Here is a 25603-nt window from a genome sequence, read left to right as displayed (position 1 = left end):
AGGCAATATAGTTCACGCAAGCAAATTGAAGAAAATTGTAGATTCAGTCATTCGTTCAGTCAGCAGATATATCCAAGAAATGATTTTCATACTCTCTTCTAACTGGGACATTATAAAGGTCTATCAGATATAAATACAGTTTTATGGGCTCAAAATACATTTAAACAAATAAAACCACATCAAATACCCTAGCGTCTTGAAATATGCATTAAACACTCAGCACGCTTTTCTGAAAAAGCACTGGATATACTAGGTTTTATTTGTACATCAAAATAATTTCATGCACTGCATAACTAAAGGAAGATAATATCTATAAAAGAGTTGTCTCTCTAGATCAAAGCATGGCAGTTGCATCTTTTGAATTTTGATGCTACAATTAAATCTACAGTGATATGAACACTAATGAATAAATAATGCTTTAAAGCAGTATTTACATACACAACGCAATAATTTTCTGCTAAATTTTCTTTTTTGACTGTACGTTCAAAGAAGCACCATGCATGATGGTTACTGTGTGCATGTAAGTGCTTTAAATGATCAGTATGTGACCAAGAGCTTTTCCCCAAACTGCTTTTGCCACTCCAGACATACAAATATATTGACTCTTTCACAGCCTGCACTGACTTGGTTGGAAAGTGTGTGCGCAACAGACTTCTGTATCTAAGGTTTTACCACAATGCTACAATTCAATTGAATTCTAAAAAATTTAGAAAATCCTACTCTTTTTAAATTACCATGTTGGGCTACGTGAACAGAGTTCATCATACCTCCATGGGGCTTACTAACTACATATCCACCTTGGGGAGGTGGGTTTCTGAAGGGAGAGAATGTCCTGACTTGGCAAAGATGTTCAAAGTGAGCTGAGAAGCCACAGATGTGACAAGTGTTCACTCAACTTCAGAATAAATTCATTTGTTCAATCTTGTTTATAAAGTGCTTACTATATGCCAGGCCCAATTGCTCTCCTTTCCTTCCCATATATCACACTGTATTGTCATCCTTCATATGTCTCTCTGGGCAATCCAGCACCATCACATTACCTCCCATTAAACTGAAAGATTCTCAAAGGCTGGGACCTTGTCATATCAACTGATACATTGCCATAGACTCAATAAATATTTATGAATGAATAAATAAATAGTAAATGTATAAAATGTTATGTTGTAAAGGCAGGAAAAGAGCTTCATGGAAGATGTGGCATTCTAGCTTAGCCTTAAAGAGAAGAAAGGGAAGAGAAGAGGGTTCTAAACAAAGGGAACAGTATAAGCGAAGGCCTGCGGCGAGTGAGGAAAGAGCAGGCATTTGGGGGAAGTCAGCAGTTGAATTGGTTGGTATATAGCAATGGTTCCTTCCTGGGGAGAAGGGCCCCGGCTTGTCACCAACCCCACTCAACTGTACCAGAATACAGGGGAGACAGGGATGGCAAGCCCGACATATTGAAATGACTCCCCAAGTCATTCTGAGGAGAATTCCTGGTAAGGAAATGTTATTTATAAAGCGTGGCGGGGGGTGGGGGGGGGGAGGCTAGAGAAATGGTGAGGCAGGGGGAAGTAGCAGGCAAAGTTGCAAAGAAGTTTATCTTTGGGGTCCTCCTGTCCCCTGAATTCCCTTCAGTGGTCTCAGTACTCTACTCTTATCTCCATGTCTCACTCACACAGGCCCCCACTGATATGGTGGTGATAGCAATCCCTTCTAGCTGAGGGGGAGTTCTTTAGCGAGTGGCCTTCCATTTAGTCACGATTCCATCCAATTCAGCCTTCACTGACCAAGAGCCCACCATACACAAGCCAGCATACTCTCCTTGGATGCCCAGATGAATGACGTCATCCCATCCTCAAGGATCTCGCAGTCTAAAGCATTTGACTTTTAATATCTAAGTTCATACATCAAATGCTTTTAAGAACTAAAGGAATTGCCAATCGCACCAAAATAGGGAGAGAACTTGAAGGAAATAACCTTGCCCTAAATTCCTAAAACACCCCCAATTAAAAGTGTGTCTGTTCTAAAATTGCTCGTGCCAACTGCCAACTTCCTATGTGTTAAATCTGCAATATTCAATCAGCAAAACAGCTGGCTAAGCTAAACATCTATAGGGATCAGTGGTTCTTCTTCAGTAGAGACATTTTTGAATGAGAAACAGAAATGATGGAGGAAATCATTCGCATAATAGGGAGAGAATTCCAGGCAAGTCTCCTCTCAAAAAACCAATTGTTTTCTCCCTAAAGAGGCAGCTCTCCACCTGTTTCATCTTATCTCAAGCATTGTGTGAAAGGCATTGTCGGAAAGGCTGTGCTGCAGCAGGGTCCAAGGGTGTGTAAATGCACTTGACCCCCCAACTGGAACAAGAGTGGCCCCTGACCTTGCTGACCAAAGGCTCCTGGAGAGGCAAAGATAACAGAAGAAGGGAAAAGCGGGGTAGGTAAGAGGAAGATGGGCTGTGCAGGCTGGTTTTGTCCAGGAGAGCATATTGCTGGCCAGCCTGAGGCTGGAGAAGTTATTTCTTCTTCTGCCTTGGGCAGCACTGCTGTGACCTGGTCCCTACCGACCTTTCTACCTTTACCTCTATCGACCTCAACTCATACAATTTATGCTCTTATAATACCTAACTGCCGCTGTGGCCTTCTGTCTCTGTCTCTCTCTGTCTCTCTCTGTCTCTCTCTCTGTCTCTCTCTGTCTCTCTCTCTCTCTCTCTTTCTCACACACACACACACACACACACACACACACACACACACACACTTGCATCTGCTGCTCCTTCTACCCAAAACTCTACACAACTATTACAACCCCTCACCCTCTCCCCCATCCCCAGTGAGTCATTTAACTCTTACACAACCTTCATGGCTTGGCGTAGAGGTGATTTTCTCCAGGAAGCTCTCCCTGCGGCCTGTTTGTTTGTGCTGCCACAGCATCCTGGGTAGTCCTCACTAAATCAATCTCACCATCCTCTGAGCCCCTTGAAGTCCAGACCCTTACTTACTCATCTTTGTATCCTCAAGACTTAGTGCGGCATCTGGTAGGGAGTGGGTCTGGTACGTGGTGAACTGAATGGGATACCGTACGTCTGGGTGCTTACCATCTTGGGTCCAGAATGTAGGAAGTACTATGGAGGTTTCGTGGGTTTCCCCAGACAGACTTGAGAGTCACCAGCCTCAAAGTATAGAGGAGTTGGAATAGCTATGGCAACTGCCAAGAGAACAAGAACATAAGTCTGGAGGGAAAAAAAAGATTTCACCAAAATGCATGGGTCCGAGAAGAAGTTTTAGGACTGAAGCTTTGAAAAGCCCACGTTACCTGACTCCATAACAATTTTCATGGACTTCCCTGGTGGCACAGTGGTTAAGAATCCGCCTGCCAATGCAGGGAACACAGGTTCAATCCCTGGTCCAGGAAGATTCCACATGCCGCAGAGCAACTAAGCTTGTGCGCCACAATTACTGAGCCCACATGCCGCAACTACTAAAGCCTGTGCGCCTAGAGCCCATGCTCCGCAACAAGAGAAGCCACTGCAATGAGAACCCCGTGCACTGCAACAAAGAGTAGCCCCCACTCACCGCAACTAGAGAAAGCCCACGCATAGCAACGAAGACCCAACACAGCCAAAATAAATAAACAAATAGATAATTTAAAAATTTTTTTCATAATACTGTCCTAGTGGACCACGAGCTGAGGAGGGGGTGGGACAGAGGGAAGGGAAGTCCATTATTCACCTTGGTGTCCCATCGTGAAGCGCGTGAGACATACTGGCTAGACAGATACACATTTAGTAGTTCCTATATATCTGATTCATATAACTACAGAGCTAATTTAATGCTGTTCATACTATAATATGGCTTCTATGCTTCCCAAGTGATATATTCATTGTCAATTTAATTCATAGTTTAAAAACAAATCCCTTCAAATACTGTTAAGAGAGTCAATCAAATCAGGTGGCCCAAACTGGATGGTGTATTCATTACCCTGACGGTTAACTTAGTGCAAGAAATGTGACCTGTTTCATGAACATAAAGACATTTTGTGGGAGCATAGGAAGTTCTGCTCTTGGGCCTAGGAATTCCCAGTTTGAGCCCAATGCTTGGTGAAGACAGAACCGGGCTCCTTACATGAGAAGAGTAGTGGGGAGAGATGGAGAGGAGGGGAGGGAGTTGGGAGGAATGGAACAGAGCTCAGTATAGTAGATGCCAAGGCGGCTAGGTTCCAGCCTCAGCTGCACCACTAACTCACTGTCCCTTGGCCTCTTTAGGCATCAACTTCCTCAATCTGAAAAACAAGACAGATGGATGAGATGATATTATATCTCCTTTCTAAAAAAAAATTTCACGCCTTTATTTTTAAAAGTTATGCCAGAGATATAATTTCTTTTAAAACTATGCTAATGCATATTATGCTTGACTTTTATTACCTATTTTTATTATGCTTATAGTCAAAGATTAAAAATAAGAGGACACGTTGCTGTACTCTTATTTGCCTTCTTATCCAAGTTCCAATGGACTTCTGATGAACTGTCTTCTCCGAGGTACAACAGAAGGACCTATTACTGCGGTAGCTTCCTTTGTTATAGACATTTAAAGCGTAGCAGTTACAGATGTTACAGAGAAATCATTTTTTAAGGCTTTATTTTTCCATCTTAAAAAAATATTTGATTTGAAAATATTTTTAACAAGTTACTCATCTGTTTTATTCACCAACAATTTATCAGTTGGAATAGGATTTCTCATTCACACATCTCGCTACTAGCACAAACCAGTAATCTTATCCACTTCGGGAAGAGAATTGAGGTGAAATCTAATGGATATTTCAAGCATCACATCAGTTAGCCCCTATAGTCTGCCACATTTTACGTTGCTTCCCTATAATCATCATTCATTTCTTTAGCACCGCGAGGCCATGAGTATCAGAGGCAAAGATGTGTCATGATATCATCTGCTAAAGATCTAACAGATCGATGGCAGTCTTTATTCTTTCTGAAATAAACTCTGCCACCCTCTGTGTGTGTGTGTGTGTGTGTGTGTGTGTGTGTATATATATATATATATATATATATATCTCCTTTTTTTTTCTTTTTTGCGGTACACGGGCCTCTCACTATTGTGGCCTCTCCCGTTGTGGAGCACAGGCTTCGGACGCGCAGGCTCAGCGGCCATGGCTCACGGGCCCAGCCGCTCGGCGGCACGTGGGATCTTCCCGGACTGGGGCACGAACCCGTGTCCCCTGCATCGGCAGGCAGACTCTCAACCACTGCGCCACTAGGGAAGCCCTATATATCCTTTTTATATATCCCAATCATATCCCTTTTATACATGCGCATTATAGATCCCAATCATATCCCTTCCACCTGTGATTGTAAATAATTCCAGATGCCTAATCAAGGGGGTTCCAAGCAGTTAACCTAGGAGACCCACATGGCCCTTCCCAGCCGATCGCACGCTCCCGGGACCTCCCTGCCGGCTCGCCTTTAGCAACACCCGGCCCTCCGCCACTTGAGCGCCGCCTCCGGGTCTGCTGCGCCGAGGCGCGCGTACCCGAGGCCACGTGACCCCGAGCCGCCATGGCGGCGGTGCCGGGCGGTCGCCGCTCCGGGCCTGCAGCGGGCGCCCGCTTCTTCTGCACCGCGGGCCGCGGCCTGGAGCCCTTTCTGATGCGGGAGGTGCGGTCGCGGCTGGCGGCCACGCAGGTGAGTCGGCCTGGTCGCGCGCCCGGGCGGGAAGCAGGGCAGCCCAGTCCCCGGCCCTGGCCTTGGTGCCTCCCCGCCGGGGTCCGTCCCAGACCCGGGAAAGCGACGTGAGCCCCGCGCTCTCGGCCCGCGAACCCACGGAGGCGACGTCCCGGCCCTCGGAGTTCTGCTGGCAGGTCCTCTAATTACTGCCGGAAAGACCCGCCAGCCGTTTTTCCCTGCCCATCTGTTACCGCGTATCTGTCACGCGTGAAGTTTTGTTAAAAAGAGGGTTTGACGCAAGTTACTTCATGGATTCTTTAAAAGAAAAGTGATAGTGCCTATAATTAGAATTAGACCTGTCAGAATCCTTTCTCCATCCTTTAAATGCAAATATAATCTTCAGGTTCAGCTGTTTTTGTCAGTTTCCCGACAATGATTATGTTTATCTCATAGGCCTTTTGGGAGGATTAAATGATAAAGAGTGTGTAACGTACACCTTAAACACGCAGTAAATAGTAGCTAGAAAAATTCTCTTGGAAGCCTCAGAGGAGGAAGTTAACAGTTGCTGGCATTTATACGCTGTTAATTTCAACGAAACGAAGGAGGTTTTAAACATCAGTTTAGGTTCTAGGACGTGCTGAGCCTGGTTCTTGAAAACAGGAAAAGGATGTAAGAGAAAAGTGCTCCAGTATCTTGGTGGGATATATATGACAGCGTGAATGTGTTTTTGGAAAATGAAAGCTTAATGAAAGAAATAGACCACTCTACTCCCAGGACTCCTGCAGTGTTGAAGGTCCACAAAAGGAGTTTCAGTGATGAGCGGGTGGGGAGAGGAGGATAGAGGGGTCATGAAGAATGGCATCAGTCTTTATTAGACTACCTGCCATTTGTGGTTTTGGTCACAGAATGTCATAGAGTATTGAATGTAGCTAATCTAAAAAAGCAACAATAGCAACTGCTGACATGGATTAAGCATTTAATATGTGTCAGACAATTTTCACAACTGCCCTATGGTATGAGGGAGGCTCCACATTTAACAGAAACGGAAAATGAGGCACAGGTAAAGTCCAATAAAATATTCAAGTCGTGGAACCAGAAAACAGCAGAGCTGGGATTCAAACCCAAGCTGTCTGAAATCAAGCGTGAGCATATTATCATGTTCAACCTAGGCAGGCTGGGACCTGGGTCCAGTTCCTTAAACACTGTGTGGCCACGACGTCTTGCTGCACTGAGATTTTAAAATGTAAACGTAGAGTTCTTGGTATGAAAAACAGATGGCTTGGCCCAGTCTGCATATGCTGCATTATTAGAAAAAAGATGGTCTCTGCTTGTTCTCAGTCTTTGCCATTTGCTTCTCCATGGTGTGGTTTCATATGTTCCTTTATCCTCTGTTTCCTGTAAATCGGAGTCCTGTCAGTTATAGCTAGCACTTGGTCATATTCAGATTTGATTTTTTTTTTTTCTCCTGGTGGTGGGGCAAGCCTCTCTATAGGTTCCTGTGTATTTTTAAATATTTAATTTATAGCATATAAATATATACTATAGTATGTAGTGTGTAGAGTACTTTATAAAGAAATGTGTTGGGGGGCTTCCCTGGTGGTGCAGTGGTTGAGAGTCCGCCTGCCGATGCAGGGGACATGGGTTCGTGCCCCGGTCCGGGGTGATCCCACATGCCGCGGAGCGGCTGGGCCCGTGAGCCATGGCCGCTGAGCCTGTGCGTTCGGAGCCTGTGCTCTGCAACGGGAGAGGCCCACGTACCGCAAAAAAAAAAAAAAAAAAAAAAAAAGAAATGTGTTGGGTAAAATTAAGCTTTACTTTGTAATAATGTTTAACGTGTTAAATACTGTTATTATAACAATAAAAGCAGGAACAGTAATTTTGAAGATAGTAGAGGTGTCTCCAATGCCAGCTGGCCAGGAAACCCTGTCAGTTGATTAATCAGCCTTTATAAATCCACGTAGCAAAGACAATTAACCCAGGTCCTTTTGTTTTTACTTTTTTAGTGGGGTCATGATGATAGATGGTAGTGGGTTACAGCTAAGCAGATAGTTGAGTTGTTTCATAGTTTTTCATTTAATGTAGTAAAGTATATATTTTTAATTCTCTCTTCTAAAATGATCCAAAAAAGCTCACACCCCACCTCAGTCCTTCACTTAGCGCTTTAAAATTAATTCCGAAATTAAATGGCATCTGTAGAGTTAGGAAAACTTTGGTATCACCCTATATTACTGTACCTTACTTTTTTGCATAGGCTTAAGCTTTTCATCTTTGTGTCAGACTTGAATCCCTGAATTTTAAAAGCAAGGTAAAACTGCTAACTGCCTAGATAATGCTAGCCGATAACAGAGCTATTTTTTTCTTTAATAAAGGCTGTTATTTCATCTTCTGAAGTGTTAGACATAAAACCAGCTGGTTTTAGGCAGTTTTTAATGATTTAATTCCAAATGGAAAGAACAGATTGGATATATAAATAAATTTTCAAGGAAAAAATACTGGGATGAAATATTCTAAAATGTCACAGTTCTCCCTAATTATTGTAATTGAATATGATCAGTTACAAACTAAAAAAAATGAGTAACGGTAGCTTCAGTGTTTGAAATCATAAACACCAAAATTCATCTCTCTACTACTTTGAGATACAATGTCTTTACGAAGGGTGAACTGTTAAAGTGCTTTCATATATATGACTGATTCTCACAGTGGCTGTTTTACAACTTAATAAACTACTTCTGATTACATGCTCATTTCTTGTAAAAGGAATGTAGGCCTAATGTTAATTTTTTAAATAAAGAGAATAATGTTGCTTTTGGTTTTGAGAATGTATTTAGTGCCTCAACACATATTATTCTTATGATTGGATATCCCAAATAAATTAAATGACCTTTTAGGTCCTCTTAATTAACTTTATTTTCAGTCCACGCTTTTTTGTTCTTCACACTCCCCTCAAAAAGCGATATTTTTGGAGGAAGTTCATTATATAAACTGTTTCCCTTGATACTCAAGTAAATGAGAAAAGATAAGATCTTTGTACAATTAAATAACAAATTTAATGTCTAGACTACTTAGGTTAAAATCACTGGTCTAGATGTTTGCGTCAGTTTGTTTATAAGACTTGGATCTTAAAACCATACGTTGTCAGTAAAATATTTATTTCAGTTCCCCCAGAATCTCGACAAAGTATTTCATGTCTGTTAACCTGTTTTGTGATGGCTTAACATCAGCTATATTTTTAGGTCAAGTAACATAAAATCTAAACTTCTAAAAATTTACTTTTTAAAACTATGTCTCCAAGTTCTAAGCACTTTTGAGGTATGTATTTAGTTTTGACTTTAGAGGGAAAATGTCACCTTTGTAATGAGAAAGAAGTAAATTGTAGAAACCAGAAGTTCTTGTTTTAGTTACTTCATTATCCCCTTAAATACTGATTCCTAAACATTCTTCTCATTCCCTATTTCCTCCATCTCTCTTGGTCAGCTACATTGCTGGTACCTAAGCTATTTGTTTTTTTTTTTAATTTATTTGTTTTTCCAGCTCTCTTGAGGTATAACTGACATACAACATTATGTAAGTTTAAGGTGATTTGATACATTTATATATTGCAAAATGATGACCACCATAGCATGAGCTAACACCTCCATCCCGTCATATAAGCACCATTACTTTTTTGTGGTGAAAACATTTCAGATCTACTCTTTTAGCAACTTTCAGCTACATAATACAGTATTACTAGCTGTAATCACCATGCTATATGTCAGAGCCCCAGAACTTGTTACTCTTTTAACTGGAAATATTGGGGTTTTAATTGTTATCAACCTAGGGCTTCCCCAGTGGAGATTCTTCTTCATCAAGCTAGAGTGGTAACCTCAGAAATTACCATCTGCAAAGCTTAGTTAGACCAGGTCAGATCAAACATAAAACATTTGGAGTTCAAATTCCCATTGAATGGGAGCTACCTACGCACATGGGACCCCCCAAATTCCATGGTTGCCTCAGTCCTAGGAAATGACATAAAACCATGTCAGTCAGCCCATGGCCACTGCTAAAAGGAGAATGCTAGGACTGTCCACATCCATCCTGAACCTGAGGGCGTTGGAATGACCCAAAAGGTTTAGGGTTCCATTGGGATTAAGCACCACTTGCTGTACCTCATTCGACTCTCTGTGAGTCGGCGCTCTCTTCATTTTCCTTTCTTCCCTGACTTTGACCACATAGCCACCCTGTCTCCAAAACCTCTTTCTGTTTGATGCATACTTCTTGCTTCTGTCCATTTTCCAGTTCCCACAGCCAAATGGTTCATTATTTCTTCCTCAGTAATCTACTTCTCCCTCCAGCATCACATTCACCACTCAGTCCTTTATGCCTCTTCCACAGTAATTTTTTCTGCCAGCTAATTTAGTGCTGTCATAGTTTTCATCAAAAGCCTGTAATGCTTGACCATTAGCATCTGTGGTACTCGAAATTTTGTGACCGTTATCAAGCCGGCCTGAGCTACACCATCCATCCACCCGACACCATCAGTCAGCATCACACAGCAAATGTTGCCATGCTGACTTACAGTTTACTTCAGCCAGGTTGTCACTCCCATCTGTGTGTTCTTGCCCTTTTTTCTTTTGTTAGAATCCCTCTTCGTAAGTCTTATAGGATTCTTCCCCGAGACTTTTACTAACGATGGCTTCCATCGTTGGTGCTACTTATTGTACCTACAACTTATCAGTGCGTTTATTATGTTAAGTTTTTAGTTTTCTTCTGGGTTTAATGCAGATTGTTGTCTTATAAATTTTACATTTTAATTTGTATGTCATTGTATGCCTATTACATTATTATTCATCTTTAAGATTTATACTGTATGCTTCCTTGTAGACCACGAGGTAGATGTTTAAGAAATACCTACTGATTATTTTAACCTTGGGCTAGACACCTCATTTGTCCTCTCCATTATACCTTTCCTTTGCCCACTCTTAACAGTTGAGTGAGATTTGATAATTAATGAGTATTTTGTGTTCTATTTTTTTAGTAGTGTGTGCACACACACACTTTCCAAAAGGTAACATAGAAAGATTATGATCTTGGTCACTGACTATGTGACTTCATACAAATTATTTAACCTCTCTAAGCCTCAATTTCCTAATCTATAAAATGGGGATGATAAAATCTACCTTAGAGGGCTGTTATAAGGATGAGGGGGAAAAAAATGTATTCAGAGTGCCTAGTAGAGTGTCTGATAAATAGTAGATACTTCAGAAATGGTCATTTTTATTATTGTTAGTCTAGGTGCTATGTTTTAATTCATTAATATCTATTTTTTCTATCTCTAGGTTGAATATATTTCAGGAAAAGTTTTTTTCACCACCTGTTCTGACTTGAATATGCTGAAAAAATTAAAATCTGCAGAGAGGTTATTTTTGCTGATTAAAAAGCAGCTTCCATTTAATGTTTCTTCTGTAAGTAAAGGTACAGTGTATACCTGTTGCTTTTACCCCCCATGATATATTGTACTCCAAAGTTTTCTGCTTGGTAATGAATATGTAGCCATTTCACATTTTTAAGATTCATTCAGACCCGTGGGATCGTTAGTTATTTTTCTGTATTTCCTGAACATTATCACCTAATTATGTCTCTTCTCTTTGCAATCTGCTGCCTGTCTTCTGAGATTTTAGTGTCCTAAGTCACATTTCTTCCTTAAGAATTACGATCAGACACCTTCTTTAGAACTGTGTGTGGTCAGTGCATTTATTTAGATTTAGGAGCATGTAATAACCCAAAATGCATTGATTTAATTAATTGGTCAAAACTGTCACCATCTAAATTTTAACTGATGAATGATATAATTGGAAAAATACTACATAGTAAAATTTCCTGTTTGGGGAACTTTAAATGTTTTGAAAAAACTTACACCCATTTATAAAGCATTAGAGTTAAAGAGGGCTTAAGAGATTTCTTGTCCACTCCCTAATTTTATAAATATGCTGCTGAAATAACGTAAAGATCTTGATAAAAGCAACAAAATAGGATCAGATACATCTGGATAAAACATTGCCTTAAACCTCATTTTGATTGCTGCTTGTGCACAAGAGACCATGTCATCATATAGTCTATAATAAAATGTGTCAAGAAAGATACAAATGGCGAGAAATCAAGACAGGGCAGCAAAATGGTTTTAAAGCAAATCCTAAGGTATTATATTGTGGGGTCAATAAAATTTCCTCCCAATATTCCACACACTTTCATCTTTAGAGAACTACAGTAATTATTCTTGGGTCATTTTTATGTCCCTTGTTCATCAAGGAAAGGTTACATTTTATCGAGCATGGCTGGCAGTCCCTAAGTTATGAATGGGTTGTATATCTGAAGTGTTACTTTGTGGGAAATCATTTTATTATCTGTGCTAATATTGTAGGGTCTAAAATAGTCCCAAGGTTTAGTTGCTCTGTTTTTGAGCTCTGTGTTTTGCAGTTTATTCTGTTTTTTTTAAACTTAATTTTTGTAGGCAAGATCAGCGTTATTTTAAAGATCAACACATGCTCTAGGTGTGTAAGTATATTAAGAGATGCATATGTTATCGTAGGATAAATGATCTTGCTAAAGAAAATGATAACTTTGTAGGAATTTTAAAACAGTTTTGATGTTAAGTATGGAATATACGAATGAACTTTATTCTGTACAATATTCTTACGTTAAATTATATAAATTCCAGATGAAAGGGAAGTCACTATTCATGTAGCAATTTAATAAAATTTCTTATTTTAAAGAAATAAAGGTAATGGGATTTGGGGGGTGATGAATAGCTTCAATAAAGGGTAAACTGAGATTTTATTTATTTAGGAAAAATATTTAATGAAATGCAGAGACTTACAAATGATGATCCTGAAAGTTGGTTGAATGCCATTTCAATTTGGAAAAATCTTCTTGAACTTGATGCAAAAAAGGTAAAACTTTCTCAAAAAAATGCTAACCCACTAAAAAGAAAAGTGGGAGAAAATGACATCATTGCTAAGAAATTGAAAAGAGCACAAATGCAAGAGATACAAGAGAATAAGGAATGCCAAATGGAAAAACAAATAGAAGAAGAAACACTGGAGCAAGGAAATTTTACCACTAAAAGAGGCAAATCTCAAGAAGAACTTCAGAACGATGTAGCAGAAGCAGTTGATACTCATAACCAGAACGACTTAACTTTCAGAGTTTCCTGTCGCTGCAGTGGAGCCATTGCAAAGACCTTTACTGCACAGGTATACTTTCCCCCTCCAGAGTGGGTTACCATGTTCTAAAAGAATTTATTACTCTTTAGATCTAAAAAGAGGTAAAAACCTTTCTCAGAATACATAAACCAGGCCCAGGCAGATAACTAGGCCTAATCTCATATAACTAAATCTCTTCTAAAAATGCATTTTCCTTCTTAACTGTACCTCAGATGCTTAAGAGGAATAGTATGCCATTCTATGTAAAGACTTCCTTTTACTTTCTCCCTAAAAGTTTCGTTAAACGAATAGATATCCTTTACATTTGGACATCCTAATATCATGGTCTGAAGCTTTTTGGCTTTCTCTGTAGTTCGGTTCTGAGTTTATTGAATTGTTGCTCTGCACCAGGTCCTGCATGTGGGATTGTCCCAGGACCCAGATGCAAATACACAGATGGACGTAAAAGGAGAGCAGAGACCACGAACAGACCCTACAAAGTTCAGTAATATAAAGGGCATAAGCCTAGGTCCTTTGGCCAGTCTTAAAATCAGACAGACCCTTAAGTTTGAGCCTAATGCTATTGCTGGTAATTTTTAAACATACAGGATTGCCATAGCTAAAATAGTTAATCTTTCAGCTTGCATCTGTTTCCTAAAACCCAGAATGACCATATTTATCAGGCCATGATCTGGTTATTTCATGTATCTAAAATTACAAGAATAAAAAAATAATAAAATAAAATAAAATTACAAGAATAAAGATTACATACAAGTAGACGTTAATGCCATAGGATGTGTTGGGGGTGGAAAAGGTAAAATATACCCTTTTTGCCTTGAGTAGAAGATGCTTTCGTGTGATATTTTAATATTGTAGCCTTAAATTACCGTCAGATAGTCTGATTGATTTTCCTGCAGACTCTGTTAGTTTTTGCTTACATTTAAACTTAAAATTTTCATTTTTAGTATATTCTTTTCTATAACCTGCTGCTTTTCCAGGAGGTAGGAAGAGTAATTGGAATTGCTCTCATGAAACAGTTTGGATGGAAAGCAGATTTGAGGAATCCAAATTTAGAGGTAATGAGTGTTCATTTTATTTTATATGCTTATAACCTAATTCTTAAAAGACGATGCCAACTATTCTTTATTTTAAATTGAAATATAGTTGACATAAAATATTATGTTTCAGGTGAACTACACAGTGATTCGACACTTGCATACATTACAAAATAATCACCATGATAAGTCTAGTAGCCACCTGTCCCCATGCAAAGTTATTACAGTATTATTGCAATGTCAACAACTTTTATTGTGCTTTTCAATTTTGCTTTAATTAGAGTTTTAGAAATCATGTCTACATGGATCCAGCAGTCTGTTTCCTCTTTAGCAATAGAATACTGCAGATAATTTTGCTAGTAGTTTTCACTATGAAAATGTCTCATCTAAATTAGGACTTTTGGAATGGAATTGTTTAGTCACAGTTAAACTGAACATTTAATATGAGGTTGCAGAGATGCTCTCTATAATCACTATAATAAATAACAAGTCTGTATAGTAAGAAATTCTAGCTAATGGTAAAAAAAAAAAATCGGAAAACTAAAAGGCCAATACAAAGTTAATTAGTGTGTTAATCGTGGCTTTGTTAGGGTTTGGGGATTATTTTTCTTTTTCTCTATTTTCAAAATCAATTTAAGGAGGTTACACAATTTTTAATTAGAACAACGTAAACACTTACATGGGAAAACAAATTCTAGCTATAACAAATATTCTTCACTATTTTTTGAAAACCATCTCATAAATTTGACCAGTTTAGTCACTTTTATGATTCGTTAATTCATAAATTTATTGTTATATAGCTTTAAATGGAGTAATGGCTGGCCAAATCAGAAGATTTTGTGTTGTTTTTCAGTTTTGTTATTTGATACTTTTTGCTTTTAAAAAGTCGTGCCTCTTTTATATTCTTTATTGCTGTTATGCAAAATATTTTGACCTCAAGAATGTTTTGACGTAAGGGTGTCTTCCTTCATCTGCCCCTTTCCACTTTGCTTATCTTCAGCTCTCCTGGTTTCCTCCTCTCCATCTCTCCCTGCCTCTATCTCACTGTCTCAGAATTATAGTTTTCTCATAGTTTAGCTCATAACTAAATATATCTAATTTAATTCCTATCATCCACTTAACGCAAAAATCCGTGACCAAAATTGACAGAAGAATCAAATCTTAACAAATTTTGTTCTGTACAGTTAATAGAAAAACCTTCATAGTGGGGAAAGCTATACCTGATAACATTTGATATATAAAAATATCAGTATATCATATCTTTAATATAACTTTTAAATAGAAAAGAATTAATCCCAATTAGTAGTTTTGCTAAAATGCATAATATAAAAAATTGGAAAGTTTAGCTTCAGTAATCAAGGAATTAAACTGACTAAACGGAGTTCACTCCAGATTATTCTTTTCTTAATAAAAGTTTATCAATATTGGAATAATTCTGATTAAACTATATTAAAATACCTTTGGGGTAAAAGTATCAGGAATCAAATGTTCTTGAGGTCAAACAGCAGAATTAGAGAATTCCATAAGCCTCATCAGGCTACAGAAGGAGGGTTCTTTAAAATCTGTGTGGGCTACTAATTATAACTTGAGACATTTAAATCCTCATGATGGCCTATCATGACGACTACAGCTGACACTGCTATACAACTTAAAGGAAGGCGGTTAAGAGAGTAAATCCTAGGGGTCCTTATGACAAGGAAGAAGTTGTTCCTTTTTCCCCTTCTTTTCCTTTCATCTATATGAGAAGACGGATGTTAGTTGGACCTATTGTGGTAATCATTTCACAGTATACATGAATGAAGCCTTCATGCTATATGCCTTAAACATATAGAGTGATATATGTCAATTATTTTTCAATAAAACTGGGGAAAAAATAACAAGGTAATAGAAGGAAGAAGCTCCCCTATAAATAGTAGGGAGGGGAAAGGTCACCCTTGCTACAGTATATTTGGCTTAAAGAAAGTTTTCTGTTAACCATGGCATCAAGTCTTATTTGAGGCTAGAATTAGGGTAGATTTAGGTAGTTGTCTCTAACGTAAAATGATGAAAAATCTAATTTAGTTAAGGTAATTCAAAGAATCGCTGGGAAGAAAGGTGACCTTGAGTTCTTCGTAATATGATTCTCAATATAACTTGTATACAATTTGACCTCAGAATTTTTCTATGAGACGTACTTAAAATTTACTTTGCCTCTGCTCAGTAAAAAATATTATGGAACATTTTTCTGGATATGACAAAGCCTTGGAATTTCTTATTAAAATATAGGTTATATTAGGTTCAAAATGGAAGTTTTCAAATTGTCAATCATTTGGTAATGCATTTCCTGTTCCATTTTAACTTCTGTATTTGTTCTTTCAGATCTTTATACATCTAAGTGATATTTACTGTGTGGTGGGAATTCCTGTGTTCAGGTAGATATTGTTTCTAAGTTTCAGGTTTGTTCCTTAGTAGATTTTGTAAAATTAAGAACTTTGTGCTTTTATTTATAGTGTGAAAGAAACATTGATATATCAGAGGGGGCTAAAGGCAAAGCATTTGAGTTCTTTGCTTGAGCCAGTAAAGTATTTTCACGGAGCTTAGTAGATATCTGATCGGACTAGAGCTGTGAAAGATTTGATCACAATAACCCACTGATTACATGATTCATACTGAAAATTATATCTAATTATTTCTATTATTAAATGATTTTCACAGGCCCGTATTTAAGCTAAAATTTTTAGTCTGTTGGCCTCTTGGATTTTTTTATTAAAGTAGAAAATACAACACAGTACTTAAAAGTCACCTTAAACATTCTTCAAATTTTATTGCAGTTCTTTTTTTGTGGGAGAGTAATTCCAGTTTTTAAAATCTTCAGGTTTTCTCCCTAGTTATGTTGGGTACTATATAATAATAAATGCAGTTGATTCCTTTTCTTATTCAGAAATACTTATTGAACGCTTATCATATGACAGGTCCTTTTTCTAGATGCTTTGGGAGGAAAGAGCTGGTTGGATGATGGAAATAGGGATTTGCAGTTTGTTGGGAACATGTGAATATTGTTGGCATCTTCAAAACATTTTATTTGCAAAGCCCTGTTTACACAGTATAAGGTGATTTAGATACCCTTTCTCTAGGTGATTCTAGGCATGGAATGTTTTTAAAATCCTAAAAGTGCTATGGGAATACGTCACTTACCCTAAGCTCACATCTGTGCATGTGTAAGCCTGAATCAGGATGTAAAAAGGAATGCTGAAGGTCATTGTAATAGCTTTTAGCAAATGGTGCACCATAGCAGTTGATTAGCACAATGCTGAGAACACTGTAGATGTTCAAGAAGTGTTGGATGATTGAGTTCCACTGTGTGCTAGTTGTAGGGTAGGCCCCACTAGCCTCTAGATTACAAAAATCATGCACCAAATAATATTTCTTGTCACCTCAACACACACGAGGTCATCACATGCCTCAATGCCCTGTTGGTTTCCCTTGGCCCCCACCTACCCCAGTAGCCTACCAACTCTCCCAGATGAAACCTAACCCACTGTTTTATACCTACACCTGCAAGGTGTCCAGGCTGCCCTACTCCAGTGCCTTTTGAAGTCCCAGGCCCTAACCCCTGCAGAATATTTGTAAAACTTTTTTTTTTTTTTTTTTAGCAATTTTGTTTTTTTTAAATTTTATAATAGTCGACAGGAAAGGTGGGAGAAACTGAAAGATGGCCACATTTCAACCTAGTGTAATTATTGATAGTCACCAAGACAAGGGTAAGGAAGACTAGTAAGACAGTAAAATATGAAATATATTTTTAGAAGGATTCATAAAGCAGCTAAATATTCTTTAACACTTTGGCCCCTAAAAGGGTGAGCTTAAGTGTCTAGAATACTGATTTATAAGGAACATTTCATCCCCAGCAGGGCTGACTGATGCAGTATGAATGTATTTAGATTTTTGGCACCAAATAAAAGAACTCATTTTTAATTTGTAATCATAGATAAAAATGCTAACTTTCATGCTCTTTTATTATTAACAAATATACATAAGTTTTTATATGTGTTTTTAAAAGGTGTACAATTTTATTTAATGATTGCTAGACACCCTCAAGAAGTCATGCTTATGGCATCTCAAGTAATAACTGGTAATTTAACCTAAAAGTTGACAAATAAAATGTATGTATCTGAAAATTAAGGCTCAGACCCTGAATGAGCAGTGGCCGAAAATAAGATTGCATTAGACACTCTGTAATTAGTCTGTTTCACTACCTCAGCGAAGGAAGGAAGCAATCACGAAGTGTGTTGATTAAAACAGTTCGCCATTGTGTGAGGCAAGGGAGGCATATGAAGAACTGAAAAGCAGATAGCGGTGGACAAGAGAAGTGATGGTGGAGGTCAGAAACTGTAACCTGGTGACCCTGACAAGAGAAGAAAGTCAGAAGTGATGAACAGAGGACAGAGCAGCCATCGAGTTTGAGGGACACACAAAAATGTGTATCTTAGTAGCACATCACCTGGTACAGTAAGCATAGTGGATAAGAACCATGGACTTCAGTTCCCCCTTCTCCACAAAATAACTCTGCGAGTTGGGGCATATTATCACATTCCTCTGCTATAAAATCAGGAAAAGGATGGTATCTACTTCCTAGCTTTGTAGTTGGGATTAAGTGAGATAACACATATGAAAATGAGAAAACTGCTTTTATGATACAGTAAGTGGTGAATAAATTTCAACTGTTCTATTTTTAAACAGATCAGCAAGTAAGGAGGGAAGGGGAGAAGCATTTACTAGAGTAAGATTAATTCATTCAATTAATTTCAAGTGAAATTATCTAATGAGTACTTACTCTGTGCTAAGCATTGTGTTCAAAGATGAGTAAGATGGTTATTAAACACAAGGAATTCACTCTAGTGGGAGAACAGATATGTGGTCAGTGCTTGATTGGAATTAGAAAAGAGGACCTAACTGATGGAGGACAGGTGAGCAAAAGAACACAGAAGAGTATCACTCAGTGTATCACTTAAATGGAGAATAATAAGCAAGGATATCTCAAGTGGACAAGAGAAGGAAAGGATCTCTTACAAGCAAGGAACTGCACATGTAGAGGCATGGAGGTGTGAGGAGGCTTGAGGTACATGGCGGACAGCAAGTAGTTTCGGTATAGATGGGACAGGGAGTGCATAGGGAGAGTGGTGGAAAAGGAGACTGAGGATTGGGAATGAGTCATGAAGTGTCTTATAAGCCGGGTTAAATAACTTGAATTTTATTCGAAAAGCAGTAAGAATTTGAAGCAGAAGAGTGTTGTGATTAGGTTCGTGATTTTTAAAAAATTACCAAGGAAATTATATTTTAAAGTGGAAGGGAAATAAAAAAGGGGGGTTAAACTCATACCGGTTCAGGCGATGAATGATGAAGAAATGAACTAAGGCAAAGTTGGGGGTAATAAAAAGGAGGCCGTGCATTCAAGAAAATATTAGGGAGTCTAGAATAACTTCCAGATATCTGATTTTGGCAACGAAGAGACACTGGTGTCAGTCACTGAGATATAAAATATGGGGAAAGGAAGTAGTTATGTGTCCAGTGAAACATGTCCAAGTAGATATTTAAAGTTGCAGCTCTGGAGTTCAGGTGACAAGTCTCAGCTGGAGGTGTAGATGAGATTACCCAGTACATAGATGGTAAGTGGCCTAAGGAAATGAAGACGTATATCAAGATAGTAAATACACGGAAAGGAGAGTGTACTTAGTTTATATCTTTAAATTTTGCAGTACTTAAAGAACCTCCAGGTAAAAGATGTCCAAATACACGTTTGAAGATAAAGATCTGGGATTCAAGGGAAAAGTCTAGGCTAGAGAGATGTGAGAATGTCTTCAACTTGCTGATACGCGGTGTGTAATAGAAAAAAGAAGAAATGTATGTAAGATCAAAAACCACCTTTATTTATTTTGTTAACATCTTTATTGGAGTATAATTGCTTTACAATGGTGTGTTAGTTTCTGCTTTATAACAAAGTGAATCAGCTATACGTATACATATATCCGCCCCTCTTGGTTCTCCCTCCCACCTTCCCTATCCCACCCTTTAGGTGGTCACAAAGCACCGAGCTGATCTCCCTGTACTATGTGGCTGCTTCCCACTAACTATCTGTTTTACATTTGGTAGTGTATATATGTCCATGCCACTCTCTCACTTCGTCCCAGCTTACCCTTCCCCCTCCCAGTGTCCTCAAGTCCATTCTCTACGTCTGCGTCTTTATTCCTGTCCTGTCCCTAGGTTCTTCAGAACCTTTTTTTTTTTTTTTAGATTCCATATATGTGTGTTAGCATATGGTATTTGTTTTTCTGTTTCTGACTTACTTCACTCTGTATGACAGACTGTAGGTCCATCCACCTCACTACAAATAACTCAATTTCATTTCTTTTTATGGCTGAGTAATATTCCATTGTATATATGTGCCACATCTTCTTTATCCATTCATCTGTCGATGGACACTTAGGTTGCTTTTGTGTCCTGGCTATTGTAAATAGTGCTGCAGTGAACATTGTGGTACATGACTGTGTTTGAATTACAGTTTTCTCAGGGTATATGCCCAGTAGTGGGATTGCTGGGTCATATGGTAGTTCTATTTTCAGTTTTAGTTTTTTGTTTGTTTGTTTGTTTGTTTGTTTTTGGTACGTGGGCCTCTCACTGCTGTGGCCTCTCCCGTTGCGGAGCACAGGCTCCGGACGCGCAGGCTCAGCGGCCATGGCTCACGGGCCCAGCCGCTCCATGGCATGTGGGATCTTCCCAGACCGGGGCACGAACCCATGTCCGCTGTATTAGCAGGCGGACTCTCAACCACTGCGCCACCAGGGAAGCCCATATTTTTAGTTTTCTAAGGAACCTCCACACTATTCTCCATAGTGGCTGTATCAATTTACATTCCCATCAACAGTGCAAGAGTGTTCCCTTTTCTCCACACCCTCTCCAGCATTTATTGTTTGTAGATTTTTTGATGATGGCCATTCTGACCAGTGTGAAGTGATACCTCATTGTAGTTTGGATTTGCATTTTTCTAATGATTAGTGACGTTGAGCATCCTTTCATGTGTTTGTTAGCAATCTGTATGTCTTCTTTGGAAAAATGTTTATTTAGGTCCTCTGCCCATTTTTCGATTGGGTTGTTTGTTTTTTTGATATTGAGTTGCATGAGCTGCTTGTAAATTTTGGAGATTAATCCTTTGTCAGTTGCTTCGTTTGCAAATATTTTCTCCCATTCTGAGGGTTGTCTTTTCATCTTGTTTATGGCTTCCTTTGCTATGCAAAAGCTTTTAAGTTTCATTAGGTTCCATTTGTTTATTTTTGTTTTTATTTCCATTTCTCTAGGAGGTGGGTCAAAAAGGATCTTGCTGTGATTTATGTCATAGAGTGTTCTGCCTATGTTTTCCTCTAAGAGTTTGATAGTGTCCGGCCTTACATTTAGGTCTTTAATCCATTTTGAGTTTTTATTTTTGTGTAAGGTGTTAGGGAGTGTTCTAATTTCATTCTTTTACATGTAGCTGTCCAGTTTTCCCAGCACCACTTATTGAAGAGACTGTCTCTTCTCCATTGTATATTCTTGCCTCCTTTATCAAAGACAAGATGACCATACGTGCGTGGGTTTATCTCTGGGCTTTCTATCCTGTTCCATTGATCTATATTTCTGTTTTTGTGCCAGTACCATACTGTCTTGATTACTGTAGCTTTGTAGTATACTCTGAAGTCCAGAAGCCTGATTCCTCCAGCTCCGTTGTTCTTTCTCAAGATTGCTCTGGCTATTTGGGATCTTTTGTGTTTTCATACAAATTGTGAAATTTTTTGTTCTAGTTCTGTGAAAAATGCCATTGGTGGTTTGATAGGGATTGCGTTGAATCTGTGGATTGCTTTGGGTAGTATAGTCATTTTCACAATGTTGAGTCTTCCAATCCAAGAACATGGTATATATCTCTCCATCTGTTTGTATCCTCTTTAATTTTTTTCATCAGTGTCTTATAGTTTTCTGAATACAGGTCTTTTGTCTCCTTAGGTAGGTTTATTCCTAGGTATTTTATTCTTTTTGTTGCAGTGGTAAATGGGAGTATTTCCTTAATTTCTCTTTCAGATTTTTCATCATTAGTGTATAGGAATGCAAGAGATTTCTGTGCATTAATTTTGTATCCTGCTACTTTACCAAATTCATTGATTGGCTCTAGTAGTTTTCTGGTAGCATCTTTAGGATTCTGTATGTTTAGTTTCATGTCATCTGCAAACAGTGACAGTTTTACTTCTTCTTTTCCGATATGGATTCCTTTTATTTCTTTTTCTTCTCTGATTGCCATGGCTAGGACTTCCAAAACTATGTTGAATAATAGTGGTGAGAGTGTGCAACCTTGTCCTGTTCCTGATCTTAGAGGAAATGGTTTCAGTTTTTCACCATTGAGAACAATGTTGGCCATGGGTTTGTCATATACGGCCTTTATTATGTTGAGGTAAGTTCCCTCTATGCCTACTTTCTGGAGGAAAAAACACCTTTATTTTTGTACTAAGGTAAAAGCCAGCTAAACTCTGATTAAACACATCAGCGGATTTTACGAAAGTAGGGAGTTATTTTTATTTTCAAGGAGTTTATTTCTGAACACTCCTTTCCCCCGAATAATTTTATTTTTACTGACATAATGAGGCCATTTTGTTGAAGTAATAGCAGATTAGTTTTGCCCAAGGTTAAGCAAAATAAGAATGTGTTCACTTTTGTCACATATTAATAGAATTGGTTTCCATAAAATAAAACCTCTATTAGTAAAAATATGCACATAATGGCTAAAAATTTAAAGGTTCTACATAAATCTCTGATGCTTAGGAAAGCACTTTGTAATATATATGGACAAAGACAGTTTTCCATACCAATTCTCGCTCTCTTCCTGTGTGTGTTTCTAGAGTGAAAATAATCTCTTCATTTTGGTTTTAACTAATGTGTTTTGTAGCAAGGTAATTGCTGCACTTAACCTGCAGAAGCAAGATTCATTGATCAAAATGTTTTATAGTCTTTTTACCTGCAAAGTTTATATCCCAGATTCCAAATCTGTGGATATAGTACTATTTACAATGTGAATTTTTATTTCCTGAAAAACCTTTTAAGAAAAAAAAAACACAACTCTCATGGGTTTACCATTCAGGGCTTCCTCCTAATAGTAAATATGCAATTATACTGTTTTATTTGATAAGGTATTTATAATTATTTCATGCTAAGATCTTAAGAGGCTTGCAGTAAATACACACAAAACAGGATAACTTAAAGTCAAAGAAAGAGCAGAAATAAAATGATGAAAGGAAATAGGGTTTGCAAAACACTGTGGCTTTGTGTAATGTTAGTAGAAGAGCCCCTTAGTGGCTTTGGAACAAGCCTATCCCCAAACCAACCAGGCACTGATTCTTGAAATCATACCCGTAATGTCTTACCAACAAATTGTATACATGAAATAGAAAAGTGCCTTGATATTTCCAAGGAAATGCTTGTTCGTTGCATTAGAAACATAAAAATAATTTTCTGAAACTTTGTATCAAATCTGGAAACACCGACAGTAGCAATGATTAGGTAGAGGATAAAGTATAAAGTGATACATAATGGAGGCCAGTGAACTCACTGGGGAGATGTCTGCTTCTGCCCTTCGTTCGATAAATTATCTTAGGCAATGCAATGTCATGCTTCATTCCATCTTTTGAGAAAGATGCAAATGAGCAAAAAGCAGACTTACAAAAGGGACCTTTTAGAAAACATGTTTCAAGGGTTAGCATCCATTCAGCCCTGCTTCCCATACTACATCTATATCACAATGCAGTCTGTTCCTCTTGATGACTCCAGATCAGCAAGGCAAGGTCTAGTCCGTGTGGGAAGTCAGGGAAGTCTATAAACACTTTAGGAAGATTTCCCTCATGTGATTAAATCTTTATAAGTTAAACACAAAATGGTTTAAATTTCACTTATCTAAAAAATTTACCTTTCTGAAATACCACACTGGCTGGTTAGACAAGGTGCCAATTAGAGAAGGTAATTTTGTAATAAGGTTAAATATTCTCTAACAGGAAATACTTTAGTGCATGTTGTATGAACTTGTTAAAATGAGGTACAGATATGAATGGGTTAATTTTTTGTTTATATCATATTCTTTAACATACAGTAATATTGGGTGTTCTTTTCTTTTAGGGTTCCTTTAGCCAGCAGAGCTTACATCAAGACAGCAGGACTGAGATCTACCATAGCGTGGGCAATGGCCTCTCTCGCAGAAATTAAGGTAAGGAAACTGTTCTCATTCTTATTAATGTACTAGCAAGGTCCTTTAACCAAGATCTTGATCAGTTTTTGTAAATATTCCATGGACATAAGAAAATAATTTTATTTTCTAGTCAAGAGATGGCCTTTATATCTTTACTTACTGTTTTACTATCTGCTCAGTTCTGAAAGAGGTATTTTGAAATTTATTAGGTTACTACATTTTTTTAAGATTTTGCATTTTTATTAGTTGTTACCTCATTCAGCTGCTGTGTAGTGTGGTTTATACTCTTTTATGAATGTTACTGCTTCATTGTGAAGTATGCCTCTTTCTTGTTATTAAAGTTTTCATTATCTTGATTTGGAAATTTAAATTTCACCATGTCTTATTAATGTTTTCACTGTTTTCTTTCTCTTTGCATTTTCCTTTGTAGTAGTTCTTGGACACTGCTTTATTTTCAGCTTTGTTTTCAGTGTGTTTTTTTAATAAACACAGAACTCTGTTTTTATCCCACTCTGATAGGCTCTGTCTTTCAATGAGAGTATTCAGTATTATGATAGATACACCTGATTGCATTCGTCCTGTTTTATTCTGTTTGTAACTTCTTACAGTTTATTCTTTATTTTTGCTAGTTTAAGCAAGTTAATCATTTCACTGTTCTCCCTGAGGTTGGATTTTACTTTATGTTCTATTCCATGAGTGGCTCCCTCGCCCAGCTCTCTTAATTAAACACATGGGACTCGATTCTAACTTTACAACAAGACATCAACTCTTTTCTTTGCCAAGACACTGTTTTTACCACCAAGACACTCTCATCTTCCCTCCTCTGTCCCCTCTTCCCTGTCATAAGATGAGACCTCCAGGGTACTTCTTTCTCTTCTGCCCCACAGAATTACTCCTCCCTACAATGAGAGCTTTGAAACATTTTCCCGCCTTCCACTCCCAACTCCCAACTACTAGATTGAACTAAATTATTTATTATGTATCAGAATTTCCCTTAAAGCATGACCCTCTGTTTCAAAAGTTCTTATTCTGCACTTATATTACACAGCCTATCCTTAATCATTAAGATGTAATGTGTGTAACACGCACGTTTCTGTATAAACGCACAAAGATATATTGTGAGGTGCGTTACTCCTCGCCTTTGTTCTTCACTTTGAGGCCCCGGCTCAGGTTTATTTGTTGCTTGATTAGTCTTTTCTTAGCTACTTTCCTCAAATGTGGTATTGAGGAATATACTGTCTGGATTCCTATATATCCTCAAACTTCCTCCTGTCAACCCGGGTATCGTCACTTTGGCTAGGTATAAGATTCTTGAGTTGCAGTCCTTTTCTCTCAGAGGTCTGTAGATGCTATTCCATTGTCTTTTCACTTCTGGTGTTCTAGGTGAGCAGTTCACGCCAGTGTGATTTTTCTTTTCCATTATGCCTGTCTTGTCCTTTCTGCTTGCAAGCTTATGAGAGGTTTTCTCTTTAATCCTTTA

General features: G+C 38.1%; 1 protein-coding gene across 2 annotated transcripts in view; it reads left to right on the top strand.

Annotated features, from left to right (window-relative positions):
• The first annotated feature begins 5611 nt into the window (after positions 1-5611).
• Positions 5612-25603, top strand: part of THUMPD2 (THUMP domain 2 tRNA and snRNA guanosine methyltransferase) — a 45643-nt gene continuing 25651 nt past the window's right edge. The window contains exons 1-6 of one of the 2 annotated variants that reach the window (XM_082851875.1): positions 5612-5674; positions 10972-11107; positions 12479-12885; positions 13833-13910; positions 16248-16300; positions 24054-24141. In XM_082851875.1, coding sequence (XP_082708001.1) covers positions 5639-5674; positions 10972-11107; positions 12479-12885; positions 13833-13910; positions 16248-16300; positions 24054-24141 — 798 coding nt within the window. In that variant the 5' untranslated portion in view covers positions 5612-5638. Of the gene's footprint in view, positions 5675-10971; positions 11108-12478; positions 12886-13832; positions 13911-16247; positions 16301-24053; positions 24142-25603 lie in introns of those variants that run through there. The other variant, XM_082851876.1, reaches the window with a different exon arrangement.

The sequence above is a fragment of the Leucopleurus acutus genome (assembly GCF_964270905.1).
Source record: "Leucopleurus acutus genome assembly, chromosome: 12".
Taxonomy (NCBI): domain Eukaryota; kingdom Metazoa; phylum Chordata; class Mammalia; order Artiodactyla; family Delphinidae; genus Leucopleurus; species Leucopleurus acutus.
The sequence above is the reverse complement of the archived record's forward strand: the minus strand, read 5'-3'. Positions and strand labels throughout refer to the sequence as shown.